Below are 18973 nucleotides of genomic sequence, written 5' to 3'. Positions count from 1 at the left end.
ATGAGAATTGGTTTTTGAATATTTTTCTTGGATGCCCCTGTTATGTGGTCTCTTTTTTTTATTTTTTGAGTTTGAAACACCTACCCATTTTTTTTTTTTTTTACAGATGTATTTGGGAGACTAGGCCCGCTTTGCTTAAGCGGCACAATAGCAAATACTATGATGGATTCTTTTCGACTGCAGAGTTTGATCGTATTCTCAGAGAGGTGAGTTGTCGGCTTAGTACTTGGCTAAGCTCAGTGAAATTTACCCTCTTACCGACGTGTGACATAGACCTGTAATGGAAAATAGCACCAAAAGTCGAAAATGTTGAAAATCTTTCAACATTTTACAAAATATAAAACATTCAACAGGCTGTATAGTCCTAAAAATGGTAGCATTGAAAACTTCATCCAAAGTCGAAAAAAATGATACCCCACACAGCTCCGTACACTGATGTATGAAAAAGTTATTAGCGTCAGAACATGGCAAAATTAGGATTTTTTTTTTGTACAGGATGTTTTCATTTTTTAAAATGTATGAAAACATTATAAAACCTATTTAAACTTGGTATCCCTGTGATCGCACCGACCCAAAGAATAAAATATTAAATGTCATTTGGGACACTCTGTGAAAGCAGGAAAATCCAAGCCTGCAAGAAAATAGTGGAGATGAATTTTTTCACCAATTTCACTACATTTGGAATTTATTTTCCGGTGTCCCAGTACATGGCATGGAATATTAAATACCATCACTTTGAAGTGCAATTTGTTACTAAGAAAACAAGCTGTCACACAGCTCTGTATAGGAAAAATAAAAAGTTTCATGGATTTTTGAAGGTGGGGAGTGTAAAATAAAAATGTGAAAACCAAAAAGGGCCTCAGAGTTAAGGGGTTGAATCATAATTTTTTATTTATTTATTTATTTTTTTTGTGAAGTTGACATAGTGAATATGTAACTAATATGAACTCTAAGGTTTTAACATAATTCAAACCCAGTGGTGACACTAGGTTGTATGACAAGTGATCGCTACGCCTGGTGCTTCCCTTATCACATGAATGATGTCCCTGATGCCATCACTGCAGGACCAATATAGACCAATCCAAGGGTGTTTTTAATGGAAAAAAGTACTGCAAATTTTTTTTATTGGATACAATTTCATGAGCTTATAAAAGTTTCTGCTTGATAGAAGGTTTGGAATTTTTCATATGAATATAGAGCTGTTTTATTTTGCTTCCTGATACATACTCCATACCAAGGAAACAATAGGAAAATAACTTTTGGTTGTCCTTTAAAATATAGTAAGTCTGTTTAATACATTTGTATGTGGCTTGCAAATTGACGAGACAGCAGGAGAGGGCATTGTGGGACGTGCCCGGCCTCTGATAACTAGCACACTTGTGGCAGAAAGCCTCAGGCGGGTAAAGCAGATTGTTAGCTGGAGAGAAGTTATCAGTCACAATCTGTTCCGTCTCCTTCATTCCGGGTCAAAAGACCACGGTACACTACTTGTTAGGATGTAAGGTTTTTACTTTGTCCAGCTCTCTGCTTTTTAACCGGTTAACGACCTGGCCCTATTTTCACTCCCCACCTTCGAAAATCTATAACTTTTTTTAATTTTTAGATGTAAACAGCTGTGTGAGGGCCAAATGAGATATCTACTTTATTCTTTGGGTCGGTGTGATTACATGGATACCAAATTTGTATAGGTATTATGTTTTCATACATTTACAAAAATGACACTAATAACGTTTGCATACTTTGTTGTATGGAGAGGTCAGTGGTGTCATTTTTTGCGACTTTTGATGCCAGCAGCGATCGCCGGGATAACACCCACGATCAGTGCTAGCACCAATCGCGGGTGTTACTGGTAAATCTTTGCTGCATATTGCAGCCCGTGATCCCTCTCTGCGGGCGGGCGCGAACCGGTTGAAAGGAACCTGTCACCATATTTTCACAAATAGAGCTAGTGTCTGGTTCCAATAGAGCCTTAGTAACTAACCAACACCCTTATTTTAGCTAAAAAGAGTTTCCCTTAGATCACCCAGCAGTTGGACCCCTATCAATCAAATTGCTATCCCTTTTCCTATGGCGAAACCAATAAAACTTGGTTCCACTCCTTTAATCTTGACAGTTTTTTGTTACTTTGCTCATATAATTTATAATGCTCATGTTCTTTATTTTACCTTTTCACATATAGGATAATGTGCAGTTTGGGGTCAACTTGGATGTTACCAGTTATACTGATGGGGTACGAGAGACTCACAATCCTTCTGGCAGAGCCTTACCGATGGTTGTTTGGGACTACTACAAGGTGAAAATATTTTCTGGGATGTCTAGCTGGTCAAGTGACCTCTACCAATGATGTTAAAGGAAATCTACCATCAAAATCAAGCCTGATAAACAAGGAACACCTACTCATAGATCCAGTCATGGATAAAAAAAAAAAGTGCCTGCAACTATGAGTAAGTGTCCCTGGTTTATCCTGCTTCATTTTGATGGTAGATTTTCTTCAATTCCATAACCTGAGCCCTGAAAAATTTATGGCCTGTACATCCTTTGCTTGTTTTTTTAACTGTAATCTGTGGGTTTTTTTGTCCTGTATTTGCAGAATGGATGTTCACTGAGGTTATTGAATCCTCAAAGCTTCTCCTCCCCGGTGTGGAATGTTTTGTCTGTGCTACAGGAACTTTTTGGAAGCATGGTTGGCGCAAACACGTATGTATACAGCTTTTCCTAACGCAATCCACGCTATATTTTACTTCATTTAGTACAGTTTGTCTTCTGTGTGATTGGCTCATTTGTGGCTATAAAATGGTCTATGTCTACAGAGAAAATGCCTTTTATCTAGATGCTGCTTTCTCCATGTAAGTCAGCTGTTTTCTGTGGGTATGACTCCAAGCGCACCTTTTGGATTTTACTTTGTCTTGTTTGTTTTTAAAGGTACCTCACCCCACCTGGTACTCAGGGGTTTGCTCCACATTACGATGACATTGAGGCCTTTGTGGTTCAGCTGGAAGGGAAGAAACACTGGAGGGTCTACAGCCCAAGGTAAGTGCTGAAGATCTGTTAGCCTAGATTCACACTGCCGTTGCCCACCGTACCGTAGCATGGCGGCCACACGGCAGCGCGCGGGGGCTGCTCACCCCCGCCCATCTCCATGGCGATGTATGGCGCCATAATACGGGAAAAGATAGGACATGTCCTATCTTTTTTTCCAGGTATGGAGCGGTACAATGCTGCACGTGTGCTGCACCGTACCACTCCCGTAGGGCGCCGTGCGCCCATTGCCGGCTATGGGGGGGGCGTATATTGGCCGTATATACGTCCCCCATGCGGCAGTGTGAATGTAGCCTTAGTCTGATTATTTTATCATTGTTTGGAAACATTGGGGAAATGTATTAACCCTTTAAAGACCTGGCACTTTTTTTTTCATTTAAATTTTTCACTCCCCACAATCAAAGATCGAACTTTTTTTTTTTTTTTACATGTAAATAGCTCTGTGACTGCTTATTTTTTGCATAACAAATTGAACTTCGTAGTGACTGTATTTAATATTCCATGAGCCGTTTTTTTGTGGGCTTAGATTTTACGTCTTTCACTGTGCGCTCCAAATGACATGTCTACTTTATTCTTTGGGTCGGTACAATCACGGAGATAACATATTTATATAGGTTTTATGTTTTTATACATTTACAAAAATTAATTTTATTTTGCCATCTTCTAGCACTAATAACGTTTTCATACTTTGGGTTATGGAGCTGTGGGTGGTGTAATTTTTTGCAACTTTTTCAATGCTTCTATTTTTAGGACTGTTTGACCTCCTGATCACTCTTTGCTGAATTTTTTATATTTTTCAAAATGGCATTTTTAACTTCGGGTGCTATTTTCCGTTATGGGGTTAAACACAGTGAAAAACGGTCATTATATTTTGATCGGGCATTTTCGGATGCGGCGATACCTAATTTGTTTGATTTTTACTGTTTATATTTATATCCGTTCCAAGGAAAGGGCGGGCGATTTGGATTTTTAGGGGGTTTTTTTAAATATAATTTTCTAACTTAATTTTTATTTTTACTATTTTTCAGACCCCATGATACTTCTGTACGACAGCATATGGGGATTTTCCTCCTCGTTCATTACAATGTGCGAATCACACATTGTAATCAATGGGCAAAAATGAGACAGCCTCAAGTCTTCGGAAGCCCTTGAGCTGTCATGGCAACCGATCACCGCTCCCCGATGTCACGGGAGCGATGAACGTCACTGAGATGACTGCGCCTTCTTTTTGAAGGCGCCCGCAGCTTTGCCGGCAGCGGTGTACGGGATAACACCCGTGATCGGTGCTAGCAATATGCAGAAAAGGCCCTCTCCTTGCATCCGCAGGCGACCTGTGACATGCTATTACGTCACGGGTCGTTAAAGGGTTAAGATGTATGTCTTTACTGATTTACTCTGCATTGGTCTAGACAGTTCTCTGCTGAGCCAGATTTATTATTATGTCTGATGCTGGATGATTAATTTGCTGCAGGATAAGACTGATGACTTGTACTTTGTATCCTGTGTGCACCAAAGTACGAGATGTAGTGTATATGATGGGGCTGACGTGTTATGTAGAATGCCTTCTGAGACAGGATTTGCTCACTCTAAGATCTGCATTAATCCTGCACAATAGTTAGGGAAGGACCTTCTATTTTTCAAGCTTTTTATTTCTATTTTTTTTAAAATAGATTTTCCTTTTTGTGTGTCCAATACTTGTCTAAGGCTTTGTAGGAATCTTGGCCATCCTAGACATAGAATAGTGGATGACTTACAAGGACTATCACCTAACCTACCCTTTTCCTGATCGTTTGTCCAAATCTTTTGTACATCAGCTGTCCCCCAATAGGAGTAAGAAAAGCCTGCTCATAGTGACTTTAGGTAAGAAAAGGTTTCCTTGGAGGTTCATAAACTTACTTTAACCGTATTGCATTTCTGTTACAGGAACTCATCGGAAACCCTTCCTCAGTTCTCAAGTGGTAAGGACCCATCTCTTATGGCGTAGATGACATTTTTCTTACTATATGCCATTAAAAGAATCGTATTTATGTAATCCATTTTCTACCCCCATCAGATTTCTTTTTATTGTGCTTTGCATTCTGTGTTTTATATACACAGCTTTTGCAATGTAGCCTCTACTTTACTTTAAAAATGACTTTCTTTCCCCGGCTGCAATCCTCTCCTACCATAAGTATACAGTCAGAGAGTCTAAACTGAGAGCTGTTTTTTCCTCTAAATTATAATTGTGTGATTATATCTGTCTATAACATATTGGGGCAGATTTACTTACCCGGCCCATTCGCGTTCTCTGCGGTGGATTCGGGTCTTCCGGCGATTCACTAAGGCAGTTCCTCTGACGTCCACCAGGTGTCGCTGCTGCGCTGATGTCCGCCGAGGCCCGTCGGCGTTCACGATCCTATACTTGAAGTTAAGTGCTTGTCCCGCGGCACTTTTTTTTTTTTTTTTAATGCGGCAGTTTCTCCAGAAAAATTCGGGTAACACGTCGGGAAAACGCAAATCGGCCCCTTAGTAAATTACCCCCATTGACTTCAGACTACCCTGCATTTTAAAGGGGTTGTCCAGTTAATATTGTTTGCAATTAAGTTACAAAGTTTTAGATTGTCTAGAACTCAAAATTTAAAAACATTGTTTTTGAAATGCATTTATATTCAACAGTTAATTTTAATGATGGTGACATTGGGGAGCCCATTCTTGAAACCATTTTGGAAGCTGGAGACCTTCTGTACTTTCCTAGAGGATTTATTCACCAAGGTGACTGCCTTCCTGATGCTCACTCCTTACACATAACTGTGTCTTCATTCCAGAGGAATAGTTGGGCGGACCTGCTGGACAAGGTGAGGATGGCGCAGCTTCTTTAATAACTAAACAATAACTTAAATGAAAAGGATGAGTGTTTGCTGTCAGCTAGATAGAAAGATTATCATACTTGTCCCCTAGCAGGCAGAGATTGGGCTGTCTGTATTTGCCCATGTGGTGCTTTGCTGAGGGGTCGTAGGATTGATAGTAGATCACATCAGAAGATAAATTTAAAATTCATGAATGTGCCTGATGAGAGCAGCTAGGATTCTGCACTTTAGGTATATTTCTATAAGAACTGCAAAATGTGAAAGATTTTGGAGTGAGGGGTGAAGTGATGTAATATTGGGGCATGTTTACTAAGAACAGTGCAGTCTGTCCTATGTGCAGTTTGCCTGTGTAGTTTGCAGAGGGAGCCATATTCATGACTTCTGGCGTTGGCTCTTCATGCATCCGGCACTCCCTACACTGCTTCGGAAGAGTGCAGTTCTTTTTTTTGGTTTACCTTTAACATATGGTGTGCAACACACTTCTGTCAAACTTTGCATAATAAACATGGCGCACGGTCTGACTGAGCACCGGAAAGCCCCTTTCAATGCAGAAATTATGCCTAGTGCAGCTGCTCGACAAAAGGGTCGCGTGCGACACAAATGTGGTGCAGACACTTCTTAAACGGGACGTTTTGTGCAGTCCTGCGCTTTGTCTAGCCGCGCAGGACTGCGTGAAATGGCCCGTTGCCGTGAGCTATGCTCTGCCATACCTCCCTGTCCTATGATCTGTAAATAAATGAAGATGTTTTTCGGGTGAGTGCCGCTTCTTCTTTCTATTTTTTTCACTATTTGATAATACTTGTCATTACTAGTTGAGTACCTGTGATTCTTCAGATACACCCGGTAGATGTTATATGTGTCCTTGCCATATTATCATCATACATTGGCCTGGTAGTGCCGGTGGTTTCCTTGGATGGTGGGTAGACTCTATTGAAGATCAGTTTTTAAATACCTGTGCAAGCAGATTTCACCGAAAAGAACAGGAAAAGTATGTCAAAAACCTGGCGCAAGCACCTTGGTAAATGTGCCCCAATGTGTTGAAGTTGGATTATCAATTTAGATGAGCTGATACCTGTGTCTTCCATTGCATTCTTTATTTCCTGACTCTTTTTTTTTAATGACATTTTACCCCAGCTCCTTCCTGCAGCCTTGCAAATTGCTGCTGAAGATGATGTTGAGTTTCGGAAAGGTCTTCCTTTGGATTACCTCGATTACATGGGCGTACAGAATGCTGAGTCAGTAAGTAGTTTTTATTTCTGTTTTCACCTTGACAACTTACCAACCTCTATCATTTGTAGACTTTCATCAAAGTTTAAGAATTCATATATTAATGGCTCTGACAGTCAGTTTTTTTTTCTTTTGTTTATAAAAATAAAAACCTAAAGTGGTGTCATGCTGAGCCTGTAAGTGCCTGCCATTATGGTGAAATTGAAAGCCACAGGCAGCCAGTGCACATAATGCCATTTGTCATACTGTGAGGCGTTAGGTGATTCAATGTTCCTCAAGTGTCTTGAAAACTTATGGAAGCATTTGTGTCTAGGAAATTGCATGTTCGCCTGAAATAGGATGTTTATAGGGATATGAAGTGAAAACCTCCAATTTGGCTGCAATCTAAAAGGTTTTCTGTAAAGTGAAACCTGTTAAATATTTTTGTAAGTTTCAGACTTAAAGGGGATGTTCACTTTAAGCACATTACAGAAAGTAATTTGATATTGTTTGTGTAATGAAAAGTTATACAAATTACCAATATACATTCTCTGTCCTTAGGTTTTTCTAGATCTCTGCCCGCTGTTATGCAATAGGAAACTTCATTCTTTACTTTGAGTAGATAAACACTGATCCATGGTCATGTGACGTCACACAGGTGCACCGCACATGATATCAGAGACACTAATCCGAGCTCTGTGATGCTTATGAGCTGGCCACCTGTATGGCATCACAAGATCACAGACCGATGTTTATCTACAGGAAGTAAAGAATGAAGTTTCCTGTTTTCCTTGCATGACTGCAAGCAAAGATCTAGAAAAACCGTGAAAAACGGATACATATTGGGCATTTCTATAACTTTTCATTACACAAACAATATCAATTATTTCCTGCAATGTGCTTAAATTGGACAACCTCTTTAAATATATTCATATACTTTACCCCTTAAAGGAAATCAACCATTTAAAAAAAAAAACAAAAAACCATCTAAGGATACTCTCATCCGCTCCTCTTCATTCTGATCCCGGCGCTGTCCTCCGCCAGTCTTGACACGCCGGTATCACTTAGAAAAGAAACTTCTAATGAGCAGCATGGAGCATGGGGACAGGATGTCCGACACTCTCGGCTGCTAATTATGCATGCCCTCGGCACCTCCCTTTCCCATGCTGGGAGCTTGGGAGAGGGGGGTGACATTATGAGAGAGGCGTCAATTACTCCAATTGCTCAACATAAAGACCTGCAGCATAAATACCATTCATTTTGCTGCAACTGTAAATCGCTGCAAGCTATAACCCCCTGTAAAGTCACCGCTTGTGCCCTGAAACTTTACAAGTGCTTTCAGTGGCATAAAATATAAAGATTGATATATCGCATTGTTATTTTATTTGATTTTTCATTTCTTTTTTTTAAAGTTGGACCCACGGAAACAAAATTTCATTCAGAAGGCGAAGGAACTGATAAGGAAGTTAGCGGAGTATGCACCAGTTGACGCTGCGGTGGATCAGAAGGCTAAGGCCTTCCTACATGACTGCCTACCTCCTCTTCTGACACCTGGTATGGTCTTATCATTTTTGCCTTTGCATACACTGCATTTTGTTCCCATATTTTTTAAAATGTATATATATTATTTCTTTGGAGATGTGATTTATTGCTTTGTCACATTGTTTCTGTTGCTCGTAGCCATTTTCGTTCCATTATTATCTATTTTGTGCTGGAAAACTTGCCTCTTACTGAGGCAAGAGCAGCAACCAACACTTCCCATAAGGCTAAGCTCTCCTCACATGTGCGAGCAGCCCAGCCGATCAGAACACATTAATCTCAGACTGAAGCCTCTCCTCAGCGTTCTGCTGTACAACACAGATGTGACCATAAGATAAGTTTAAAGGGAACCTGTCACCACATTTGCAGATATACAGCCATTAACAGGTTCCTATAGAGCACTATTAACTGACTGACGCCCTTCTTTTAGCTAAAAAGTTTTGCTTACATCCCCATAAATCCCCTTTTATCTTACATTACCTGGAATCAGAGGGGGGCATGTCCTGCTTGGCCAGCCCCACCAATCTAATCCACCTTATGCCTCCTTACTGGTTACACTTCATGTCATGTGACTGACATGACATCTGACATGACATCTTTGGTACTTTAACCTCTTCATAATTGCAAACTGTACCCCATGCATGTATCTGATCACATGAAGTCTCCACCCCCCCCCCCTCCTGTGCCTGATGTAATCTTACAGCGGCAGCACACAGTGGGGTGGGGAGGAGAGCTCTGTCCCATATAACAGCCTGTGAATCCATGGAGGAGCTCTGGTAACACCCCATGCTCATTAACATAATTTTGATTTTAAAGGACATATACCACAGGATCAAGGATCGTAAACCAAGCCCCCAGACATACTGGTGTTTGCCCCCTCTGGCAGGATCTGTTCTTTTTTAAGCTTCTTATGCCCTTTAAGAGTAAAAGAAAAATAATTAACCTTCTGATTGGGTGCAGTTTTTTTTTTCTTGACTCCAACCATGTTTTAGCAATTGGTAATGGTAATTGGTTTTCTGCACCCAATATGTCAGTTGGACTCTCAGGCTGTGTTCACATGTGCTGTTTTTGCTGCGTTTTTTAAATGCAGGAAAAACACAACTGGGATGGCCTTGGCCAAAATGCTTATGTGTATCTATCAAAACATATGTAAGTAATGCAAAACTTGTGGTCCTCATTCCAAAATGCAAGCGTGGAAACAGATGTGTGTTTTGACCAAGCCCCTCCCAGTTGTGTTTTCAAACGCAGCCTCAGAATCTCTTCTCCAGCAAATTTTCAACACTGATGTCTCAAACATTGAAGGCTGGAGAGAAAATTGCAGCTGCAGCGGAATGGGTGGAGCAATGCATACTAAAGTTTGAGGCGGTCCTCTTTAAACCTCCAATAAAAGTGCAGCTGATTGTGACCGTCATACCTAGTAGCCATATTTCTTTTCCTCTTCTTTGTTGCAGCTGAAAAAGACCACAGTGTATATGGAACTCCAGCCCGGTGGGAGAATGGAGCTGTGAGAGACTGCTTGATACAACTAGAGAAAGACTCACACATACGATTCCTGAGAGGCGGCATAGCCAGGTCGGTCTGCGTCACTGAGTGATGTATGGAGTGCTAATGCATTGTAAGACGTGTAGGAGGCAGCCTATGATCATTGACTGCAGCATCTAAGGGGTGAATACTATTTTTGATGCCATCACTTTACTATAACTTTATGCTCACAAGGGGTAAAGCACTGTTAAAATCGATGTACAGTTATATCCTAATATTGGGCAGGGTCAATTCAAGGGACAGCACAAGGAGCAGGTCCCCTAATAAAATATATTACGGTTTCCATATGTACTACTGATTTCTACAAGACAGTATATAGAATGTGTTACATAAATGGTGTTCGCAGATATCTGTGCAGTGTTTTTTCTGTGTGCATTGATCTCCCCGTAATGATTCAATAATTGATGTGCGCAGCAGGAAATATTGCTATTAGACAATCTAATTTAGGAGATGTCTGATTCTATATTGGCACATAAATGGACTGTGAACTGAAATAAAAGGAAGAGAACAGGAGCAATGTATTTCTCTAAATGGCTCCTTTGAGAATACCAATTTAATCTTTAACCACCCTGCTTTTCCCCTGGGACATTATACAGCATATTACATGTGGCAAACTGCAAATACATTTTCCTGGATGAGACAAAACTTTGCCTCTTTTTCTGTCTTGTAATGCAGCCCTCTTATCATCAAGCATGACTTTCAAGAAGCCTAATTATATGATGCAGGATTACTGCTAAACCAGTATATCTATTCCAAAAGAATGAGATGCATAATATCGGAACAGGGCTGTCTACTCTTTATGTCTTTTTCTTATGATGCAGGATTAAAACCAAACCAGTATATCTATTCCATGTCCTGAAAGTCATGCCCGATGATAAGGGGGCTGTCTTACAAGGTAGTCAAGTTCTCTTTGTCCCATCCTGGAAAATGTATTTGCATATTTCCCATAAACTCCCAGTGGAGCCTCAATGTCTGTAAGTCTCCACACCGTTGCATCTTTTACTACACTTGTGCTTTTACACACTTCTTCTTGTGCTTTTTATTGATCCTTAAGAACATTTGAACTTTATCAACGCTTTACATGAAGTTTGCAATATTATATCTAAACTATCATTCTCTGGCGGGTTGTTGACCACCCTAACTTTTACCTTTTCGTATAATCTATTTCCTACAGACACCTAGTTAATGGGAACCTTACCTTGAAGGGGTTTTCTGTTTTTAGGAAAATCTACCAAGGAGCAGTACAAGTAGAAAAATATTCGAATACTTACTTGCCCTCCAGAGAGCTGGTTTTAGCAGCCAGTACTTTGTTCTCCATTGACCTCTAAAGCCAGGGATAGGCTCAAACCCCATGAGCACAAAGAACCTCAACTGGTATTGAGGGGGTCCTTCACAATTTTTTTTTTTTTTCTTTATTCTATTTCTATATTTAAAAAAATCCAGTATCAGAAAACAGGGAAATTTACTCATAAATTCAGACACTGTTACTATGGTAATCTTCTTAGATTTGTTATCCACGACCTACTATTTTTGTAAAATCAACTTTTAACTTTATGCTCATTAGACATAAGTGCTACCCCAGCCCCTCCAAGTTGTAGTGTGAGTGTGAAGGAGCACTCCCCACCCCTACTGCGTGCTCATGGCTGCTGAGATTACAGGAACTGCAAGGTGAAGGGTGAAATGGCACACTGTAACAGTTTGTAAAGCCAGAGCACAGAGAGGCTAGGATAGCCCTTCAGGCTCTTTAGCAAAATTTTAAAGGTTGATTTTAAAAGGAAGGAGGCCGTACATAACATATATAAGTTTACCACAGTCCCGATGCCTGGATCTTTGAGTAAGTACTCCAGGTTTATCATGATGGATTTTGATGGTAGATTTCCTTTAATTTGCTGCCCTTTGGGGATTGAAAAATGTTAAAAGAAACCTGTCACCAGAGACCTGCTGCAATCCCCACACAGTACGGTTTTACAGATCTTTTTACATGTTTCACTGATTGCTTTATCCTTGGAATTAGAGCCACCTTTCTTCTAAAGAAAAAAAACTTTTAGAATGATGCCCTCTGTTACAAAAGATCCAGTAATGGAGGTGGTGGAGCTCCAGTAATACAGTCAAGCTATCTCTTCCTGACTGACACTGATAACCCAGCCCCCCTCAGGAATGAGAGAGTTGAAAGATTTTAATGACTTTTCAAGCTTTGATGTGTTTTTTCCAACAAATTGAACCCCAACTGTTCTCAAGTTGCATCTAACAGTAATAGTCAATATACATAGAAAATTATATACAAGGTTAGAGGTGGTTAAGATTATTGCTGCTTAACTGGTTGCCGCCATGTGACGCTATAGATTGTCCTAATTGGTACTAATAAGGACAATCTATATAGTCTTCAGGGTAGCGCTGGTGCACTGACTGCAGCAGGAGACAGGCTGTTACATACAGCCTGGTCCCTGCGCCGCAGCCTTTTTGTCTGGGTAGTTTAACCCCTTAACTGCCGCTATCCAGTATGTTTGCAGCAGCTAAGGAGAGAGACAGAGGGAACAGGGCTCCCTCTGTCACTCCCCTGGCCCACGCAGCGCGATTGCGGAGTGCCTGGTGGTTGCCATGGCAGACGGAGGTCTGACTTGTACGGTGGCCTCTGAAGCTCATTCAAAGACTGTGCCTTATAGGGATCAAGATAACCCCAGTAAATAGAAGTAAAAACTGTATTAAAAATTTTAATGCTTCCTACCACCCAAAAATATGTAGTAGAAATAGATCAAAAAGTCAGATGTACCCTATAATATTATTAATCTATCCGTTACCTTTTCCTGCAGTAAACAAGCCCTAATAACCCTTTTTTGGGAATAAAAAAGTTACAGCTCTGAGAATATGGCGACACATAGGCAAATGTGGTTTGCTTAAAAAGGAGTTTTTATTTGCTAAAGTAGTAAAATATAAGAACCTGTACATGTATGGTATCGCCTTAATCGTATTAACCTATAAAATAATTTATTATGCTTTTTATACTGTACGGTGAACTGAATTAAAGTTTTAATTTTAAAAGGTGGCAAAAAAAACGAGCTGATTTATTCTGTTCTGTTGCAGGAAAGTGTTAATTTCAATCATCATGCTATTTGTACCATACAAATTAACCCATTGTAAAATACAAATCCTGCCATAAAAAACAAGCCCTCATATGCCCATGTCAGATATATATAATTTTTTAATACCTTTTGGAATTTGAGCAGAAAAATTTTTTTTTAAATAAAAGTCTGTGTCCGGAAGGCCATTTAGGTTGTCCTTAAGGAATTAACCCCTCATATTTTGCTTTCAAATGCAACCATGGCATATGGTCAAACCCTGTTTTGACTTATAAATAAAAATAAATGTTATTACAAAAATAATATAGTGGGGGAAATAAAATACAGTTCCTTGCATTGCCAAATAAATGTAAAGTACATCTCTGCTGTGGATGTTGTCGGGACACAGATTAACTCTTTATTACATTACTGCTGATGTAGGAAGATGGTGTCCTGGTTATCAGGCTGTATTTCTGACCATTCTATGTGTTGTTCTATGCAGGTTGTGTAGTGAAGGAGACGCTTGCCTGTTGTATTATTCCACAGATAACTCCAGAGTCTACCACAGGGAGGAGCCGAAGTCCATTGAAGTAGATGCTGAGGTAAGATGGTCTCCTCATGCTTTAGGGGCTGCTCGTGTCTTACAGATGATGGAAATGTGGATGTGCTTTGTCCTTATAGATTGTAGAGTCTGGCGTTATTAACAACACAAAATCAGATTCACATATGCAAGATGCACATATGTACAATAAATACATGGCTCATAAAGCAACACAAAAGTTATTTTTTCTGGATCAGTCAGCACATTGTGAAAGTGGTCTATCCTCTAAAAAGCTCCTACAAAAAGTTAAGAAACAACAGGAGCTGAATAGAATTCAGGCAATTAAAAATAATTTTGGGGAAATTGTACATAGCCAGAATGAGATTAAAGAGGTATTTTTACAGCTTTTTCAAGGCATTTATTCCTCAGATCTTGATGCCACCGAAGAGAATATTAAACAATACTTAGACGGCATCAGCATTCCTAAACTCTCTGAAGAGTGGGAAAGCTGTATTCTCTTTTCTATCACGGTCAGGGAGTTAGAAGAGACATTGTCCTCCTCCAGACGCAATGTGTCCCCGGGATTGGACGGGCTGCCCTTGGAGATCTATGATAGATTCGGCTCCCTTCTCCTCCCTCTTATGATTGAGGTATGGGAAGAATCGCAGGTAGTGGGTAGACTTCCTGACTCATGGTATGAGGCGGGTATAGCTTTAATTAAGAAAAAAAACAAAGATCCAGCGGAGGGGGAATCCTATCGGCCTATTTCTCTTTTGAATGCTGATGCCAAGCTGATGGCCAAATTGCTGACTAATAGATTGAAGCTAATGGTCCCTGCCTTGGTTCATAAAGATCAATGTGGTTTTGTGGGAGGGCGTCACATTGGCACGAATATCCGACGGCTGTATTCAAGTATACAGTTGGGTGGAGGGGGGTCTCGCTCCATTCTGTCGTTGGATACCTCTAAGGCGTTCGACAGGGTGGAGTGGGACTTCCTATGGGAGGTACTGGACAGATTTGGACTGGGTAAGAGGTTTGTGCAATGGGTGCGTTTGTTTTACATCGATCCTAAAGCTCGGATCAAGGTAAATGGTGATTTTTCTTCCTTTTTTTCCCTGACACGAGGCACGAGACAGGGCTGTCCTTTATCTCCCCTGCTCTTTGCTTTGTTCATCGAGCCTTTGGCAATTAAGGTTAGGGCATGTGAAGAGATCAGAATCCCAGGTGTTGGGGGTCCGGCCGACAAGATCATACTGTATGCCGATGATATCCTCCTCTGCTTTAAAGATTCAGGAACCTCAGTTCCGACGGTGCTCAGTAAGATCAATGAATTCGGAAGGTATTCAGGATTTGAGATTAATGTAAAGAAATCTGTTATGGTTCCCTTAGAGGAGGATTCACTGGTTAATTTAGAACTTTTAGATCTAAGGGTTTCTCAATCTCTGGAGTATTTGGGCCTAGTGGTCAGCTCCAGGGTTAGCGATTACATCATTTTGAATTTGGTTCCCCTTCTAGCAAAACTAAAACATAAGGTGAACACTTGGAGCTCTCTTCCGTTAAATCGAGCGGAGAGGGTTGTCTTGGTTAAGACCATATTACTGCCCTAAATTCTCTATGTATTGTGCAATTGCCCGTGCTGGATTGATAACAAATGGTTTGGACTTATTCGTTCCATTATTAATAAACTTCTATGGGGGAGGAAAAAGGTACGTATTAAGCAGGAAATTTTAATGAGAGACAAGAAGAAGGGAGGTCTTTCTCTCCCTTCCTTTTTTCATTACTTTTTGGCGGCCCAAATCCAACTTCTTATAGAAAATAAGGAAAGTTCCCTTTTCCTGGCATTATCTAGCATGGTTGGAAGACGATTTGATTCTATGTTCACTCTATTAGAGTCGGGACATCTGAGGTCATGGGATATTAAAAACATTCCTTTGGTCAGCCTTTTGTCAAATACTTGGAGGGAAGTGAAGAAGTTGTTAAGGATCGAGGGTGGATTTATATTTACACCCCTGTGGGATAACTATAACATGCCAGAATTTCTTAAAATGGAGGATGTCGAATTTTGGAAAAAAAGGGGAATTATTTCACTAGAGCAACTGGGGGTAAATGGGGAATTACCATCATTTCAACACTGGGTTAATATGGGTTTTCTTAAAATTGTAGATTTATTTAGGTACAGGCAATTATCACATGCCTACAGACACGAAAAAATAAGGTTGGTTTTAAGACTGAAAAGAGTGGGGAATTCACAAAATTATTAGAAGCAGGATTGACATTTACTAAATTATCTAAGTTGTATCGTTTTTTACGTAAAGACTTAGACCTGGATTTAAGTCACCCCAGTCAAGTTAAGTGGAGGAATCAAGTCGGTGTTATTACTGAAGCACAATGGGGGGAGATATATAAAAACGTGGTTAGAAGTTCAATAAATTTAAATCACAGATGCACAAAATTAAATATTTTGTATAGGATTTATTTTTCTCCACAGTTACTGTATAGGGCTGGATTAAAGGATAACTCTAATTGCACGAGGTGTAATAGATCCAACGCTGATATCCTCCATATTCTATGGGACTGTCCTACGATTGAGAAGTACTGGTTTGAGATATTTAAGACCATTGAAGGACGGGTAGGTTGCTCCCTGGCGCAAACACCTACACTCGGCCTCTTAGGCTTAATTCCTCCTACCATAGGCTCAAGATCCAAGTGTGATCTGATCTTGAAGGTTTTGTGCTTAGCAAGATTGGTGTTGATTAAACACTGGACAGCATCGCATTTTCCAGGGGAGTATCCGTTCTTATTCATAATAGGGTGGATATTAAAATTTTAGCGGTTAAGACAGATAAAAGGGGGAGGTTTATCTTCCTATTTTGTGCATTGTATAAAATCCTCTGTGTCTTGGCCTTCGTATACATTCCGCCTCCCTTCTCAATGGAAGTTTTAAATGAATTAACCCAGTTTACTAGAGACAGAGAGGACATTCCGGTTCTGGTCCTAGGGGATTTTAACGCAGTTTTCGATGGAGATTTGGACAGACGTAGCCTGAGTAGCTTTACCGGGCATAGGGATAGGGGGTCCTCGGGCTTAAGAACTTTTTGCGAGAGTTGGTTACTTAGGGATGTCTGGCGTACTAAATATTTGGATAAACCTGCGTTCTCTTGTTTTAGTCGGACCCACTCATCTCTCTCTAGGATTGACTTATGTTTGGCTAACGACCCCTTCCTCGGCTTTATATCAAGAATGAAGTATGAGCCTATACTTAATTCAGAGATTAACTGGAAGAAAAAGGAATTTAGGCAGATGGAGCTTAAACTTAAAAAAGAATTAGACCTTAACCAGAAAACCTGGGCTGCCACCTCTACAGAATCAGATAGAGATAAGTTTCTGGAGTCCCAACTGGCTTTTACCACCTTCATGACAGAGAAATCCCAACATAGAGCATTTTTTAGGGGATATAGAAACTATGCGGAGGGGGGTAAACCGGGTAAACTTTTGGCTAATTTTCTCAAAAAAAAAGAGAGCAACCAAGGGGTTCATGCTATTTTGGACCACACTGGGAAACTGGTCCAAGATCAAGGAGCAATACTGGAGAGCTTTAGGCTCTTTTATGAGGCGCTTTATGCATCCGAAGTAAGGTACATGGATGGTCAGTTAAATGGCTTTCTGGAATCGATTCCTACCCCTAGTCTGTCAGAAGAAGAGAGGCTCCCTTTGAATGACCCTATAGGGGTGGAAGAGATTCTGGAGGCCATTAGGACTTCTACATCAGACTCAGCACCCGGACTAGATGGTTTACCCTCCGCCTTCTATAGAAAGTATCAAAAGGTTTTGTCTCCAATATTAGAATCGGTGTTTACAGCAGCATTTGCAGAGGGGGCGATACGGGGATCAATGACGGAGGCCGCCATAGTATTGATCCTTAAGAAGGATAAAGATGGAACTGAGATGGGTTCTTATAGACCAATTTCTTTATTGAATTCCGACATAAAAATCTTAGCAAAAATCCTCTCCTCCAGATTAAAAAAGGTAATCTCCGTCATTGTTCACCCGGATCAAAACGGGTTTATCCCGTCAAGGAGCACGGGACACAATCTCCATAGGCTGTTCTCAGATATGCAGTTGGGAAGCAAGGGGGACCGCTCCATCCTGTCATTAGACGCTGTTAAAGCGTTTGACAGGGTGGAGTGGCCTTACTTATGGAAGGTGATGGATAGATTCGGGCTAGGTGGGGACTTCGCTAGGTGGGTTAAGATCATGTATCATTCCCCCATGGCGAGGATGTGTGTTAATGGTTTGCTTTCCGAACCTTTCCAATTGTATAGGGGGACAAGGCAGGGATGCCCCCTCTCCCCCCTCCTCTTTGCCCTATTTATTGAGCCGTTGGCTATTCTGATCCGGGATTCCAACCATATCAAGGGCTGGGGGTGTGGGGGAGAGAGGGACAAGATTTCGCTCTACGCGGATGATATTCTGTTGACTATCCAGACCTCAGATGATTCGGTTCAGGAGGCCATAAAATTGGTGGATGGATTCGGTTTCTTCTCAGGATTAAAGATCAATTGGGGCAAATCAGTCCTTTTACCGTTGGACGGGGGGGGGGGGGGGGGGAGAGAGGAAGACCTCCCTATTTCCCGGTTAGAAAGGGGTGCTTCCTTTAAATACTTAGGTATATGGGTTTCCGGGGATTTTGGGAGGTTTGTGGAATTAAATATAACCCCGCTCATTAATAAGTTAAGAAGGAATATTTCGGGGTGGATAAAAATGCCCTTTTCTAGAGCTGATAGGGTAGCTATTGTCAAAATGATCCTTCTCCCACAGCTCCTTTACCCTCTAGCGGTGTCCCCAATTTGGCTCTCCGGGAAGTTGTTCAGAACTCTTGAAGGTTTGGTCAGAGATTTGATTTGGGGGAAGAGGCGGGCCCGGATTGGGTTACCCTCTCTCTATTGTCCTCTGGAGGATGGGGGGTTGGGGGTTCCCTATTTTTTTGGCTACTTTCTGGCCTCCCAACTTGCTTTTCTGGTTATAAGAAAGAACTGCAGCGCATATGGTAGGTTAATAGAGTTTAGTGTGGGAAGTAGGGATTCCATTTTTTCTCTGCTAGAAAGTGGGGAATTTAGATTTAATAATTATAAGAATATTCACATGGCGAAGTTATTAGATAGATGTTGGGGAACATATAAAAAGCTAAAGGGTATAAGGGGTAT

At 40.8% G+C, this 18973-nt stretch overlaps 1 protein-coding gene across 1 annotated transcript in view; it reads left to right on the top strand.

The window, feature by feature from the left end:
• The window catches only part of RIOX1 (ribosomal oxygenase 1), a 34234-nt gene that overhangs the window by 10920 nt on the left and 4341 nt on the right, over positions 1–18973 (top strand). The window contains exons 4-13 of the mRNA XM_072140763.1: positions 107–206; positions 2180–2293; positions 2591–2697; positions 2923–3030; positions 4963–4997; positions 5695–5873; positions 7020–7124; positions 8504–8645; positions 10082–10202; positions 13731–13830. Of these exons, the coding sequence (XP_071996864.1) occupies positions 107–206; positions 2180–2293; positions 2591–2697; positions 2923–3030; positions 4963–4997; positions 5695–5873; positions 7020–7124; positions 8504–8645; positions 10082–10202; positions 13731–13830 (1111 nt within the window). The remainder of the gene's footprint in view (positions 1–106; positions 207–2179; positions 2294–2590; positions 2698–2922; positions 3031–4962; positions 4998–5694; positions 5874–7019; positions 7125–8503; positions 8646–10081; positions 10203–13730; positions 13831–18973) is intronic.

The sequence above is a fragment of the Engystomops pustulosus genome, chromosome 3 (genome assembly GCF_040894005.1).
Source record: "Engystomops pustulosus chromosome 3, aEngPut4.maternal, whole genome shotgun sequence".
NCBI lineage: Eukaryota > Metazoa > Chordata > Amphibia > Anura > Leptodactylidae > Engystomops > Engystomops pustulosus.
This window is presented reverse-complemented; position numbering and strand designations above follow the sequence as displayed.